The 15,986-nt window shown below is 32.8% G+C and overlaps 2 protein-coding genes across 2 annotated transcripts; both read left to right on the forward strand.

Moving 5' to 3' along the window:
• The first annotated feature begins 790 nt into the window (after positions 1-790).
• Positions 791-6,735, forward strand: LOC122303569. The gene is made up of 7 exons (XM_043115391.1): positions 791-1,493; positions 2,370-2,455; positions 3,595-3,741; positions 3,848-3,956; positions 4,589-4,712; positions 5,492-5,762; positions 6,289-6,735. Exons 1-7 carry the CDS (start codon positions 1,370-1,372, stop codon positions 6,394-6,396), a joined length of 969 nt encoding a protein of 322 aa, XP_042971325.1. The 5' UTR covers positions 791-1,369; the 3' UTR covers positions 6,397-6,735.
• A 6,843-nt stretch (positions 6,736-13,578) lies between these two features.
• Positions 13,579-14,095, forward strand: LOC122303570. Its single transcript, XM_043115393.1, has one exon. The coding sequence runs from the start codon at positions 13,729-13,731 to the stop codon at positions 13,963-13,965; it is 237 nt and encodes a 78-aa protein (XP_042971327.1). The 5' UTR covers positions 13,579-13,728; the 3' UTR covers positions 13,966-14,095.
• The last annotated feature ends 1,891 nt before the right edge of the window (positions 14,096-15,986 follow it).

Raw genomic sequence — 15,986 nt, forward strand, 5'->3', positions numbered from 1 at the left:
TAATGCACTACTATGGATGACAGTGATAAATCACTACTATGGACTCTTGCAGTGAAATTTGGTGGCTAAATCACTGTTGTGGACTCTTGCAACAACGAACCTTGGTGGTCAACAGATCTTGGCGAGCAATGGAATTAGGGATGGCAGCAACGAAACTGGTTAGACAAATAGCAAAGGATTGTTGGGCAACATAATGAACAAAGATGATAATGAAATCTTGAAATTGCTGGGTGTGATAGTATTATGTTCATTTGTATAGAGTTGCTGACGTGATGACTTTTGATTAAGGGCTATTAAACGCCCAATATTAGCCCAACGGTTCTAAAAATGAACTAACTTATAATTTCTCAATATATCTGTAAATTTTAGTAAAATAGTTTGAGTTAAAATATTTTATTGAGCTTTGAGAGATGAGAGAGAAAAAATTGAATAAAAAAATTATAAAAATAAAAAAGAATTTTTTGAATATAATTTTTATTTTAAAAATTGAAAAAAATAATATTATTTTATATATTTTGTTTGAGAGTTTGAAAAAATTATAATAATTGGATAAAAAAATTAAAATTTTAAAATTAAAAATATTTTATATCCTAATGATATTGAAGATAGGGAATTCCCGTTCTTTCATTGGAACTTTCATCCTCCTCACAATATTAAATAATTAATAAATAGGATTGTTTCGTTTTTATTTTCTTTTCAGAGGTAATTTCGTTTTTTACTTGAACACTTGCGGAGGTAGTTGACAACGACTCAAAAGTCCCGGGATTATATCAAATCATGAATGAGAAATGAGAATCCCTAAAGATTTTATAATGTCGAACTCATTAAATGTCAGCACGGTGAGAATCACTTTCAGATCCTTTCAAAAAAAAAAAAAAAAAAAAACGAATCACTTTCAGACGAAGAGAAGCTCCCAATTCACTGAAATCCTCTGTCAGAACATTTATCTGTAATTTATGTCCGCCAATTCATCCCCCTATCGGATATACAGCGTTCGCATGCTCTGTCTATAGGGGAAAAGAATCGTCGAGGAGGGACCAAAAAGTTCGAGTGAAGGGACGCAGTAGTCAAACGGGGAAAAGCTGCGACCCAAACTCGAAAATTCTGTAATTTTTACTAGCCAATCACCATTGGAGAGATTTTTGTTTCTTCTTTTCCCCGTGTCACCGCTGTTGAATTTCCTATCGGACCGGGACCAAGACACACAAACACACAGAGTGATAGAGAGCAAGCAATAGTCAGGAATTAGGGTTCTTCTTTTGAATTCATAGTTCTGGACTCATTCTCCGGAATTTTCTCAACAGCTCTCTCTCTCTCTCTCTCTCTCTCTCTCTCTCTCTCACACACACACACACACACACACAATTCAATGGCGGATCGCTCGGACTCTTCGCCTCTCATGTCTCCGCCGCCGATGGCCAAGCCCAGCGATATCGACCTCGAGGCGGGCCCCGGCGAACAAATTCAATGCAGAATTTGCCTCGAAACCGATGGTGATCTTCCCATTTAATTCCTTTTTATTTCGATATGACACGATTTTTTCTCTCGAAATTCCTCTGTTCTGTTGCATATCTGTACCATTTAAGTTATATGTAAGTAAATCAGTGTAAGTTTGAATTATATGCTTTCTGTAGAATTGGTTTTCAGAATTTGCTTTAGAAATTTAGGTCAACTAAGTTAATGAATTGTACAAGGCGCACGTGTGGCACCGAGTTTTAAATTTTTTGTCTTTATTATTATTTTTCTCCTGAGTTTCTAATATCAAAATGAATTGAGGGGAAAAGGTGTCAATCTGATACAATCTCCTTTGCAAGTTGTTACTCGGCGATAATATTTTACTGTGTTTTGCTCGAGGAACTGCGTCGAAGTTAGCATTCTCATGCTTTACAGTTTTGTAAGCTTCTTACAAAAATTTAAAATTAAGTGAACTAATGCAACAACTTCATTCACCTGGCAAAGGCAAGTATTACGAAAATTTGGAAGCCATCGAGTGCAGCAAGTTTAGGAACTTAATAATGAGAGTTGGAAGGTTATGGTTCCTCGTAAGGCAACCAACTACCTGCTCCTAACGTCTTAGCACTCGCACAAAATATCACCTAGAAAGATTATAACCAAGAAATCAATACGGTCAGTTCTCTATGAACCTTCCTTATTTATGTTATTCGGTGACAGGAAAGAACTGGGCTGATTTTGCTGTTTCCATATCAATAATGCAGCCTTTGTGTAGGGTGATGGGCCATGATTTTATTTTAAAATGCTGCTATTTTTCCCTTTTTACTTGACTACTAAAAGTATATTTAAGAGTTAGAGTTTACCAATTTGGGCTTATCAGCTCTCTCTCTCTCTCTCTCTCTCTCTCTCTCTCTCAGGTAGGGATTTTATAGCTCCTTGCAAGTGCAAAGGGACATCAAAATATGTACACCGGGAATGTTTGGATCATTGGCGAGCTGTAAGGGTATGGGTGCCATCTCCATCTCTATAGCTAATATGTTGGATCATGTTATGTGAGGCCATACTTGTAATCTGACTTAGTTACTGAACTCCAGTTTTGAGTCTCCTTCACCATTTAATCACTTTACATTGATCAAAGTCTAAGATGTTTCATAGTATGTAGTATGTACTGTGCAGTTGTCTAATATTGCATTTATTTGTATATTCTGCATTGCTCATTGTCTGGTGCTTAAGTTGGAGCTTTTGTCTATTTAATAACATTTTCAGCATTTAGATGCTTTTATTCTTATTTATCTATCTATTATTATTTTAGCTGGTGAAAAGGAGTTTTCATCTGTTAGGTTTTTTTATAGCTTGAGTTTTCAGTGTTTGTTTTAGACCCATTTGCCCTTGTAAAATTGCACTGGCAGACATGCATGGTTTTTATTTTACTTTGAAGGATAAATATACTCATTATAAATTAGAGAAATCAAATGCTTGAAGGTACCGACACAGAAGAAAAGTCACAAAGCAAAAATGGTTTCTTTTATTCTTTTTTGTTTTTTTCTATTTAGAAGGGTTTAATTATTCATCTTTTCCATTTTTTTAACAGCTTCAGTATGCAATGACTGTTGTCTTTGGATTTGAAGGCATTTTTCCCTTAAAATTGCAGTGGCAGACATTTATGGTTTTATTGTACGTGAAAGAATGACTATATTTTTATGTGAAATTTGAGAAAGTCACCATTACTAAGGCGAGATGAAAAGTTGCGAACCAGATCGTGTCATTCGGGTGCATACAAATATGGCAGGGTGCTACCACATATACATCTTTTACTTATAAAAAAAATAAATGTGACAGGATGCTTGTGGAAAGATATTAAGAAGCTGATAATTTGAACTTTTCTCGGTAGTCTTTGTTACTAACTAAAGTGGACCTTAATGACTATGTTGACATGCTCGATCCCAGTGACGTGTGCATAGACACAAATTATCTTTTGACATGCATGAATTGAAAATTTCACAACTGATGCATTTGTTGCATGTAAATGAACTGCAAAATTGGTTGGTTAACTCAAATTACTGTAACCTTTATACTGATATTTCTCTTGTATTCTATCATTTTCTTTTTAAATTTCTCTACATCTTACGTTAACTTCTGCAGGAAGGGTTTGCTTTTTCTCATTGCACAACCTGCAAGGCCCCTTACCATTTGAGAGTTCATGTTGCTGCTGATAGGAAATGGCGAACCTTGAAGTTTCGGTTTTTTGTGACTAGAGATATAATATTTATATTTCTGTCTGTGCAGCTTGTACGCCATTTTTTCTCTACTTTTAGTTGTGTTCTTGCTTTTTTAGTTTTTGATAAATTGGTTATTGATATTTCTGTTACTTTGTCTATATGTTTATTCTTTGCAGGTGATTGCTTCACTCACGTATATGGTATATTTGATAGATGGTTACCAGCAGTTCAGGCTTCGTCTTGCTTGGGGTTTCGATAGTGAGCTTAGTTTCTATTACATTTGTGGTAAAATCTTAAGAACCCAACTACCAGTTGTCAAAATGCTTACAGAAGTATGCTTGCTGTAGACAGTGTTAGTCAGCATATTTTCCTCATAAACTCTTTTGTGTAATTCTTATTTTGGGTCACCTATTATATGCATATTGCGTTCTTCATAGATTGTTGTGGGGCCATTTACATTTATTTATGGTTTTAAGCAACACATATAATGTTACGTGCCTGTGGAACATATTGGGATGATTTTCATGCACAGTGTTAAGTTTCCTATGTGTTGAATAAAGTTATTAGTTTTTTAACTAGAAAAAAATATCCATAGGGTGGTGGATTTTATGACAACCAATTATGACAGTACAATGCCCAAACTTTGTTTTTCTGATAAGAAAATGACGGGGGCAGCAGAGTGGTGGTGCAGGGATTGGCTTTTGTCAGCAGTTGATGACCGGTGAAAATCCTGACAACTATAATCTTTGGACGTATTATAGCTTTGGAAATGGATGGTGATAATTAAGTACAGTTTTTCTTTGATGGTTGGAGACACTAATGACTCAAAGCTATATGTATTGACTGTCATTACACCTTTTGAACCAGTATATCACTGCTGTTTCTATTGTTGTGAATATGTGCATTGATGAGTACAGGTGCTCTATTGTTTTTTGCACTGCTTGGGCTGTCTGGATGCTTTATAACTTGCTATGATCGACGGGTTCGCAATGATTTAGCTCAGCCTTGTCGAGAATTATGTCTTTGTTGCTGTCATCCAGGGTATGATTCTGTTGCATATATCGTCGAATCATTGGTGCAATTTCTCTAGATGGTTCAAGTCTTACTGTCTGGTTGTGGATGTCATTATCGTTACCACCATGTTGATTCTTTCGAGTATATTCTATTTTATTAATTATTTGTCTGTGCTTTCAATTATGCCTGTGTGATATGTAAGAGCAATGGGACCAAGTTAAATGCCAGAATCCTTTTAGTGCTTCACTGTTTCCATGAGACGCTTCCTAGTTGCAAAGATGCATGGCGTTGTTTCCCCCAACACACACCTGTCTAAAGTGGTGTTTTCAATTCTGAGATACATTCCCTGCACACATTGTAATTCCACTTTGAGTAATGCCCTTCTATTTTTGTTGATGTGGACATGCCTTCTTGCTGCTCATGTAGTGGCAGCTCTGCTATGATGATCCTTAGCATGTTAGCTTATGCATCACAATCATATCTTAGCATCACCATTTGTTGACTTCGCCATTCACCACAAGTAGGCTGCAATTTTTGGAGACACCTTCGATCTGCCTTTGTTCTATCTCTTGTATTATAATATATATATCCGGCATTAGTCATCAGAAAATCTGGTGAATGTTTTGTTTTGGAGTTATTTTAGGTTGAACCATACAAAAATATTACACATTTATATCTGTACATGAGAAATCATTTGGTTTTTGTTTAATAATAAGCTATTTGGTGTGCTTGTCTATGTAAAATATGAAAAATTCATATCAATAATAATGAGTGTGTTGATGAAATTTTCCATTATGCTGTTGCAGACTGTGTGCAGACTGTCACTTACCTGGTACTCTCTGTATGTGGACTGACTGCACTACATGCTCTGAAAGTTGCACCGGGATGATAAGTGAATGTGGTTGCTTAGGAGGTGCTGGTGAAGCAGGGGTACCGTTGCTATTTATAATGGCTTTGATTGTTCTGGGACTTTTTACTGTGATTGGAATATTCTACAGTGTGTTGGTGGCCACAATGGTAGGGCAACGAATTTGGCAGCGGCATTATCACATACTAGCTAAGAGGATGCTAACAAAGGTGAGTACAGTGACCTATCTCCAGCTTCTCTCTACCTTGGTTACATGATGATATACTCTTAAACGGTTGGTGGTGCACTCACTACTCAACAACTCAAACTGCTTTCACAATTCATAGCTGCACAGAAAGCAACCACCATTTCATCAATGAGTAATAGTTTTGTTGAAGAATTAACCCTTTAGGACAGGATAATTTATAAAGATTTAGTTTTTGGATCCTATTGGAGGCATTGGCATTAGAACACCTGTGTTTAAAAGAACATCCATCTTAAACTTAGAATGGTAGGCAAATCAGATATCTCTGGACCTGGCAGCATACCAATACATTTTGTGAGATCGTCTTTCTTTAGTGACTGCAGAGGGGTATATCTGAAGTCTTTTATTTCCCCCGAATTGCCTTCCAAGTAGGCAAGTACCAAAATATGTTTCTGTAGATAGTCAATGCAACTTTTATGTTCATATTTTTAACTATTCTAATCACAAATCATTATAAGGTTATTCATTGGTTTGTACTTTTCTTTACCCAGGAATATGTGGTTGAGGACATTGATGGTGAGATGACACGATCTGATTGGTCTCCCCCGCCCCTCCCGCCAGAGCATGTTCAGCAGCTGAAAACACTTGGTCTCTTATGAAATCAAAGGTTATATTTGGCAAGAATAACATGACGCAGAGATAGACTGGCCCTGTGATACGGTGAATCAGTCCCTAACTTTGGGGGCATTGGAGTCTTGGCTGACAAAAAGCTTTTAGCAGTTATTGAGAAAATCTCAAAGGCTCTGTTCAGTCAATCTTGTGTAAAACCACCCTTGGATGAAGAAGTTTCTGAAACTCTCATTGTTACTATTAGTATTTACTATTACTTTCCCTTCAGTGAGTGTAAGAAACCAAGTAAATGTAATTAATTACCCACCCAGAAGAACTAACAACAGGTTATACGAATGATGCTGCCATGCAATGTTCCTTGTGGTGAAGTATTTCTCTCGCTTGGATAGCTTTTCCTTGACAATGAGTATCTTCATTGGCTTGGCCAAATTTATTTTTAAATTTAACTAATATCAACACTTATTTGTATTTACCTATTTCATATAAATTTAATCTTCATATTGGATTAGCCATTCATTTTCTATATAATAAAAAAATATTATTAAATTAATATTTTTTTAAAGAATTATTTTTCACATTTTATAATTCTATCAATTTAATATTATTAATAATTATATTATAATTAAATTAATATTAAAAAAACATATTTTAAAGGTTATTTAATCCTTTGAAATGAAAGTATAAAATATTTTAATATTTAATTAGTGAAATGCAACTGTAAAATATTTTAATTGGTAAAAAAAAAGTGTAGGAATGAAAAAGTAATATTTTAATTTTTAATAAATGAAAATAGTCTTTTATATTTAGCTAATTATTATAATAAAGGTTTAAAATATTTTAAATTTGTTCAATTCAATGTGAGTCTATTTTATATAAATAATTTAAAATTTAGCCAATATTCCTATTTGGCCACGTCAACGAGATGCTCCAACAATGGATTTGGCAAACTCATGAAAAAACGACCCATTTTCTAGATCTTTCTTTTAAGGATGAAAATATTCCGTGGGCCAAATTTCTCAAACGTTGACGTGGCCTTGGTGGGTTTTTCCAAGAGTTTCGAGAAAGCTACCGTCCATACCAAGGGGCCAAGAGTACACAACATGTGCCCCTTGGAATCTGATGATGGGCGGCCACTGACAACGGAAAGGTACTGACAATTGACTCTTGGTAGTTCCTCGCCGACCAAACTAAAGTACTTAGTTTGAAAATACCTAAATTATTATGTATCTAAAACTGTCGAATTTATGAAATGGTCATATATTCAAACCTGAACCACTTTAGATCATTCTTTTATTATGGGAAACTACAGATTAACATAAATCTACACTGAAAAAATAAAAAACAAAAAGATCGACCGAATTGATTGTAATTCAGAGTTTTTGAATTCCTAGAAATCCAACGTTAGATATAAGTTCGATCCATTTTTTTTTAAATTGATTTAAATCGAACCGAAATGAAATATATATTTTTATTTTTTATATTATATATATATTTATATGTTATATATATTATACATATTATAAAACTAATATAATATAAAATTTTAATTTTATTATTTGTGCTTCCTTGATATAAACTTACTATTAAACAAAAATATTAATATTAAGTTTTTAATAGTTATTAATTATCCATACATACTAAGTTACATACATATATAATATGGTATAATTATAAGAGTATACTTTTGATATATATATATATATATATCAAGGATAAATATATTTTGATTCTTGATATATATTTTTAAACATTTTTGGTATATATATCAAATATCCACATTTTTACATATTTTTGGTATAATTTTTCATTTAGGTAAGAAAAACGAACTAGCCTAACAAAAAAGCACGTAGAATCAAATCAGATTGAAATCGAAAAAATAATAAAAATTCAGTTTCTTAAATAAACTAGTTTGTATCGGTTTTTAAAATTTTAAAATCGACTTAGATGGGTTTGATTTCAAAACATGTTTAAAATTGGACCGAATCTATTACTTTCTTGCTAAGCACGTCGATGTGAGATAAATACCATACCGAAAAGATGCTAACATTTTTGTGGAACTGATGGAGCTAGAGACAGGATTATATCGATAACACTTGCAGGTGGCATACAAATCTAAACTTCATAGCCTCGTAAACAAAACCTAAAACAAATAAAAAATTGATAAACGAGGCCAATAAACGTTCGATGGCTAGCAAACAAAAATAGGTTGGTATTAGAAAACTAGGTTGGAAAGGTTTAGAGATAAGCGTTAGCCACACGTATTAATGGCAACATATGCCAAATTAGGGATGGGCAACGAGTCATCCAAACCTACCACGTTGTCCTATCCACCATGATCCGTAACATGGGGTCTCTGTTCGTGCCGAGAGCTACGACCTTAAATAATAACTGTTTCTGCATAGGGACGATCCGCTTATAGATCTTAGATTTTGAGGTTGATTGTTTTATATATGATATTGTCGGTTGTGGATGACTAACAGTGAAAATTTTCTTGTGATTTCTTTTACTAAACAACGGGTGGAGGCTATTGTACGAATCTTTCTAGATTTAGCCTCAGGGAAACAAATGAAAGAAAAATAATTGAAACGAAGTGAAGCGGAAATGATGAGGAAGGATAAATAAGAAAGAAAAGAGGAAAGTGGGCCTAAAAAGAGAGATAGAGAGGTGAAGAATAAGCACACAGAAACAAGATGGAAAAGGAGGAAAGGAGAGAGAGCAAAAATAAAATAAAATAAAAATAATATTTATAATTTTAATGTGTATAAGTTTTATGTAATCTCTCTTTTTTTTAAAAAAAAAAGAAAAAAAGAAAAAAAAGAGAAGGTAAATTTGATACCCATATTAAAAAATAATTTTTGGAATTTGGGGAGAAAGGGTCGTTAATTCTAAAATTATATTTCGAACAACTTTCAATTTATTATACTCTTGGGAGTATAATTATCATTTGGAAATAATAACAATTCCAATTAATATGAGTAATAAAAGAGAAAACACTTGATGATGTCCTTGTGCCTAAACACTGACGTATGTAAAAACATTAACAAGGTTGAGTAGGTATTACTTGCAAATAATGTCGCCGATTAATGATTTGTATAAGTGTTAGGTATATAAGTCTTTCTTTATTAAAAATAAAATTAGACCCTGTCATAGAAAAATATAAAAAAAATAACTTTTTTTTTTTTAATGATTTGTATAAGTATTAGGTATAAGTCTTTTTTGGTAGAGTGTATTATTTTACAAAGAAATTGCACCAGACTTAATTTACATACCTAAAACTTGTGTCTAACATAAAAGCTTGAACTGCATACATTGTGGGAAGCACCAAAAAAAAAAAAAAAGAATAGGGGATGATTGCATGAGAAGAACATTCAAAGGAAATGTTTCCTCATAATCTATTTAATTATATAAAAGTGAATTTAAAACTTGCTTACTTGTCACTTAGAAATAAGCATTTCAACTATTACAACTGTATATTGTTTTTGCAAAAAATTGTGTTGACTTCCTTGCAACGTTTCAGCAAAAACCTGAAGCAATACAACGACATTTCAACCAAAACTCAAAGCATCGCAACGCTTTATTCATTGCAACGTTTCATGCTTCACTGATACAAAATGGACCCAATTTCCGGCTTTTCAAACAGCCCACAACAAAACTATCCGGATGCCATGCCGACAAAATTCTCTTGATCATTACTTCTTTCTTCCCGTTCAAAGAAGCCGCCATAACTTGCGTTCTATCCAAGCGTTGGCATCATATATGGCATGAAACAAAGAAAGTAGACTTTGATGAGAAATTTTTTGTTGGAGTTGGTGAATCCCATAAAAGTCAACAAAAACTCAAGTCATATTTTCATAGATTTTGCAAGACATTGGACGGAGAACTATTAATAAAATAATGTTGATAAGTTTCGACTCTCATATTGAGTCTTTATTAGTGATGGATTTCGAATTTTACATGTCGAAACGGTTCCTCTTATCTATATATCTTTCCTTTTGCCAACTCTTCAAAATACAGTCTCTATTTCCAAAAATCAAATAGAGCACCAGATAGAGCCTTACACAAGAAAACTAAGAAACCTAGGAAGGCCACTTTAGCAACTAGCAATCTCTCTTCAAACTGAAACACTTATCTCACTGCCATCGAGAGAAATCCAGAAGGAATCGAAGGAGAGTTTTCCCTTCCTCCATTGTCTCATTGTTAGGGATGTAAAAATAAACCAAAAAATCGAAAACTCAGTTCAGACTAAACCGGACTAGATTTGTTGGTTTGTTTTAGTTTTGGATCGGTTTAGTCTGGAATCGGTTCTTTTATTTTAAAAATCGATCAAATCCGATCCAGAATCGGTTTTACATTCTCCAACACTAGACCAGTTCACATATCATATATATTTTATTAATTTTTAATATTATATATAATTATGTATGAAATAATATATTATAATTTATAACATAATATTTTAATTTTAAATGTGAATATTTATTTGATTATATGTTTTAATTATTTCTTAATAAATTCTTAATATATTTCTTTTGATAAATACATAAGTAATACTAATATACTTAATATATTAAAATCGAAAAACCGAATCAAACTGGACCAAAATCGATAAAACTGGATGTATCGATTTAGGAGAGTAACTGTGCGTAATTAATTTTTAAAAATGTAAAACTAGTATATATCAATTCGATTTTAAATTTTGTTCAAAATCAGATCGGACCAAACTTGTTAAAGCTCTGCTCACTGTCAAATTTTCATCTATGATAGTGATTTAATTTGTGGAATTTGCTCCTACTACGCCATCGAACCTATGGGAGAGTCGAAAGACCATTCGTGCAATCCAGAAAGTTCCGACCCAATCACCACCATCACACTTCGATTCTTCTCTTGGTAAGACCACGCTGATTCCTCTCTCTTTTCTCCACCTTTCTTGAGCCTAACGAAGCCTAAATTATTTTATGCTACATAGAAGCCTTCGCTGTGGTAGCATCGGTCTAGCCAGTTTCGTCGCATTCTCTCCTTTCTCTTGGTGAGCATGGCTTTTCGCTTAAGTGAATATGTATTTTTCCCTTTCGGCACCGAACCCTCTTTACTTGCAAATTGTTTTCTTTCTCTAACGTGAGATATGCAGCTAATTGTTCAATCAAATTATCTTATTTTCCCTGTAGCCTCCCTCTGTAAAGCATAAAAGCTAGTTGGATTTGCTTTTGTCAATACTGTAGTCTCTAAACCATAAGCAGGTCAGATTTATTTCTTAATCTCAAAATTACGTTCACCCTTTTTTTTCTTCTCAAAAGTGAATACTTTATTCTTTTCAAGACTGAGATTTGGCTCTAGCTTTTTCATAAGACATGTGTAGCACTGTACAGTTAAAACTATTACAAAAATGCCATTTAATATTTTAAAAAAGATATTTGTAATTGTGAATTGTGCAATCGTAATATAATCACTTTAAAAAAAAAATAGATGAAACATGAGATCTACTATTAAAAATTTAATAAAACATAACCCATGTACTAATTTGAAGACCTTATTATATTATTGCTCTTAAATTCTAAATCATGACAAAAAGTGAATACTTACAAAGATTTGGGCTTAATTTCACTTGAATTTGTTTTAGTTTGGATTCTGTTTTTATGAGAGTGACACTTAAATTTGATGACAGTTAAAATGGATTACTAAGTATTGATTTATAACTTGATTACTGTAGTAAATTACAAAGGATTTGAATAGAATAGTATGACACTTCTTTTTATTTTAAATCGAGTAACATTTGATACTCAATTATTGACACGTCTTTCTAAAAACTTAATGACATAGAGATCATGTTTAAACATATTAATTATTTAGTAATGTTTGATCAATTATTATTAATTATTAATTTTAAATAATTTTAATAGTAATTATGTATAGTGTATATTTAAATATAAATTTAAAGAATCCACATCTATAACCATATGCTCATTGCATGGGTTATACGCTCGTAATAATAATATAGAATCTGATGATATATGCTTAGGATTTTTTTCTTCCTTTTTTTTTTTTTTTTCTTTTTTCTAACGATTTTTCAATGATTTTCATTATTTTAATTAAGATTTTTTTGGTAAACGTAGAAAGATTCAAACGAAAACATAATTGCTAGCAAACCGCCTTCCATTTTGGAAGTATCGTCTGTCGTTAATCTCAGCTCCAGAGGCCCTACTCGCATCATTCTCTATCTTTCGTAAAAATCCAAGAGTTTTAGATTGGGCTTCCTCCTCCTCCCTATCCTTCCCACCTTCATTTATTTATCCACTATCAAGATTTTTTTTACTTAATTTTTTTTTACATTATTTAAAGTTGAAAAAAATAAATTTACAACTTTCTATCAACTTATGAGAGATATAAATGACACAAGTACATTTACAGGTAAAAAATCATTCAAATGAAAATAATAATTTTGTAAAAATCACCGTGCGTAGTTCTCACACGTCGTCTACATTTATACATGGTTCTCACTCACTACCTATTTAGGTAACTCTTATTGACATGTGTACCAGATCACCAAACTCATTACTACTAGATCTTTCAGATCTGACATTTATAGTTGAAAAGAGATAATTGTGTTGTCTTCTCAGGTCATCACATATTCTAAACTCTACTAGAGTTGATTCAAATTATAATATGTCATTTTTCACATCTATATATCGTATTGCTTTACTTTTTTTATTTCCTTTTTGTTAATTAAAATAAAAAAAATAATTCGTCTCTTGGACGTTTGTTTATATACGTTGAATCCTTTCTTTCTATAAAAAATAAGATTCAGTTTCTGTTTAGATAAAGAATGTTATTTTTTAAAAATTTATTTATAAATAGTATTGGTAATAGCAAAAATCAAATCAATCATAAAAGAAAATAATATTCGGTGAGGTTCTAAATACGTTATTTTAATTTATAATATTACATTTAATATGGAGGCATCTTAAAATACATCAATCATAAATATAAATTTTTTTAATAAATGAACTATGACCGTTTCCTTAAAAATTAAAATAAAAACCGCCTTCTATTTTATTTTATCTTTCAACGTTCGGCCTACAACAATATGTTCACAGGATCCTGGAAGAACTAAACCATGTCCAAGGACCAAAACCACCAACTACAGCAACATAATAATATTAAAAAAAACAGCAGGAGCCTTCAATCTTATCCAAAACCGTGAGCCTGCCATTTTGTCTCTTTATTCTCTCTCCTTTAAATGTGGCTCCCAGGTGATATTCCTTCCCATCAAGGTTTCAATCAAAGAAGTGAGAGAGATACTAAAAAGTGCAAACCGACTTCAGTTTTGTTTTACACAAAAGCGTCTGAAAAATCAAGAGTGAGAGATGTCGGATATTGCTATGTTGGTGGCGGAGGAGTATGAGAGGAGGGTGAAGAATGCAAGGCAAGCTGGTGGTGCTGAAAGTGGGTTTGAGATTGACCTTTCTTCTTGTGCTTCTGTCTTGGCTCGGAGCCTCAAGATGAAGATTGCTGGACTGGGGAAATTGGAGCTTCTTGACTGGGTTCGGGAGCCCAGATCCCAGATTAGTCTTGCTGCTTCTACTGGTTTCTTCTCTGCTTAAATTTCCCTTTCTTTTGAAAAATAAAAATAAAATGTCTTTTTCTCAAAGATCATCTGTACATGAATTCCAATTTCCTTGCTTCTGTACATCTTTATATTATAATCGAAGCCCGAAAAGGGTTCGTTGCTGATGTGTTGAGCTTATAATCTTGAATGAAAATGGATCGGAAAATTGTTTATACAAACAGGCTGAATTGGAATAGGGGGTCCAGAATTCGCAAGGCATGGCTAAGATTTGCATTTGGGTCGGTGCAGGTTGAATCGATCTACAACTATGAATCAAATTCATTTTTGGATATTTTTGATCGGAATCGGCATTTCTTGAAATTCGCGTAACAGATCTTATTATTGGCATAATAATTTGGGAAATAATATAAACTATCAGAATAAATATGGGCCGGTTGGATGTTTGGGCCTATTGTATACGATATCTGCCCACAGAAAGAAGAAGCTTTGGGCCTAGACTCTTGGTGTGGTTCCTGGAGGCCTCATGATCTACAAGTCATTTTCTTCTTTAGCGGATGTACGAGTAGTGGAATGACATCCATCATAGTGACTAGAGGGGTCAGCAAACATGCTCACATTCAAGTTGGAACTGCTCATAAAAATATTTTTTTTTGTCATCCTCACACTTTACACATCATATTTATTTTAATTTTTTTTTTTTATAATAAATATATAGTTTATAGATGATAAATAGAATAATTTAATTAATTTAATAAGAATAAAATGAAATAAAAAATAATATTTTAATATATAAAATATATAGTGTAGGATGATATATAACATTCTTCTAAATATAATCATGAGTGACAGCCAAGTCACACATTAGCTATTTATAAGATAAAGTTAAGGCTTTATAAGTGTGGTTCTAGAAAAGTTAAAGCACTACGCTCTCTGTTCGAGATTCGCATCAAAACACTACTCAAGTTTCACATTTACCAAGATTTTAATACCATACTTAAAGAAAGTGCGCTATAACCCGAAAAGATTGGTGTATTTGAATATTTTTCCTTCGAATCACTTATATATAAAGTTCAATTTCAGGTAGTAGGTAGCCAATGTCGTTTAATAAAGAGCCGCTTCTTTTGTTGCACTCCAATTCAAAGCTAGACAATACGTACCTGTTGGATATGAGAAAAACGTTCATCAAGGAAACTAATTTTATAGTTCAAGGATGACAAATAATTTTGCCAAGAGCCTGATGGGATATGATCCGGTTCTTCGAATTGACAACTTGGGTTCGAAATCTCCACCAAGAGATCAAAATATCAGTCCTATTTATCGACCAAAAACATTTTATGATCATATTCAAGTATGCATGTAACCCAACCAAACTGAGGGCAACATTATTATTCAAAGTTCTGACAAAGCATACATTGTCTTCTTTATTTAGTTTATTTACCATCGATACCCATTTGCATGGATTTCAAGTGCTACAAACCAAAAGCAATTGCAGTTATTAGTACTGATTTGCCGTATCACAGAGGCAGTCTAATCTCTTCATCAATGTTATTCATGTGAACAAGAAATACAGTACTAGAATTCATAAGAAGCAAAAGTGTTTTGATTGAGCTGCGCGCAGAACATTTTGTCACTTCGATCTGTTAAGAGATAATATAAATAATAAAATCTACTTATTCGCTTAAACTTTTAAGAAAAGTTCACCTTATAACATTCTTCATGTTTAAATTTTACATCTTTGGAAGCTAATTTTAAGCAAATTATACCATGTCGAGCTAATTAAGTACTAGTTAATCATATGACCATTCCTACTATGAACTGGCCTTCCCTCTAAACTACTGTTTTCGCAAGTAAACCAATCTCCACTGATCTCTCACACAACTAAAGAAATTAAAAAAAAAAAAAAGAAAAAAAGTTAGAGATGCTTCCATTAATTCTCCAACTTACAGGAGGTGGTAGTTGGTAGCAACTCTCAAAATATCTTCTGAGAAAACTGCTCCAACTGCCCTTTTCCCCCATCCGGACCTTCATAAATTGTGTCATTTAATCTAATTTACA

Source organism: Carya illinoinensis, chromosome 3 (assembly GCF_018687715.1).
Source record: "Carya illinoinensis cultivar Pawnee chromosome 3, C.illinoinensisPawnee_v1, whole genome shotgun sequence".
Lineage (NCBI taxonomy): Eukaryota > Viridiplantae > Streptophyta > Magnoliopsida > Fagales > Juglandaceae > Carya > Carya illinoinensis.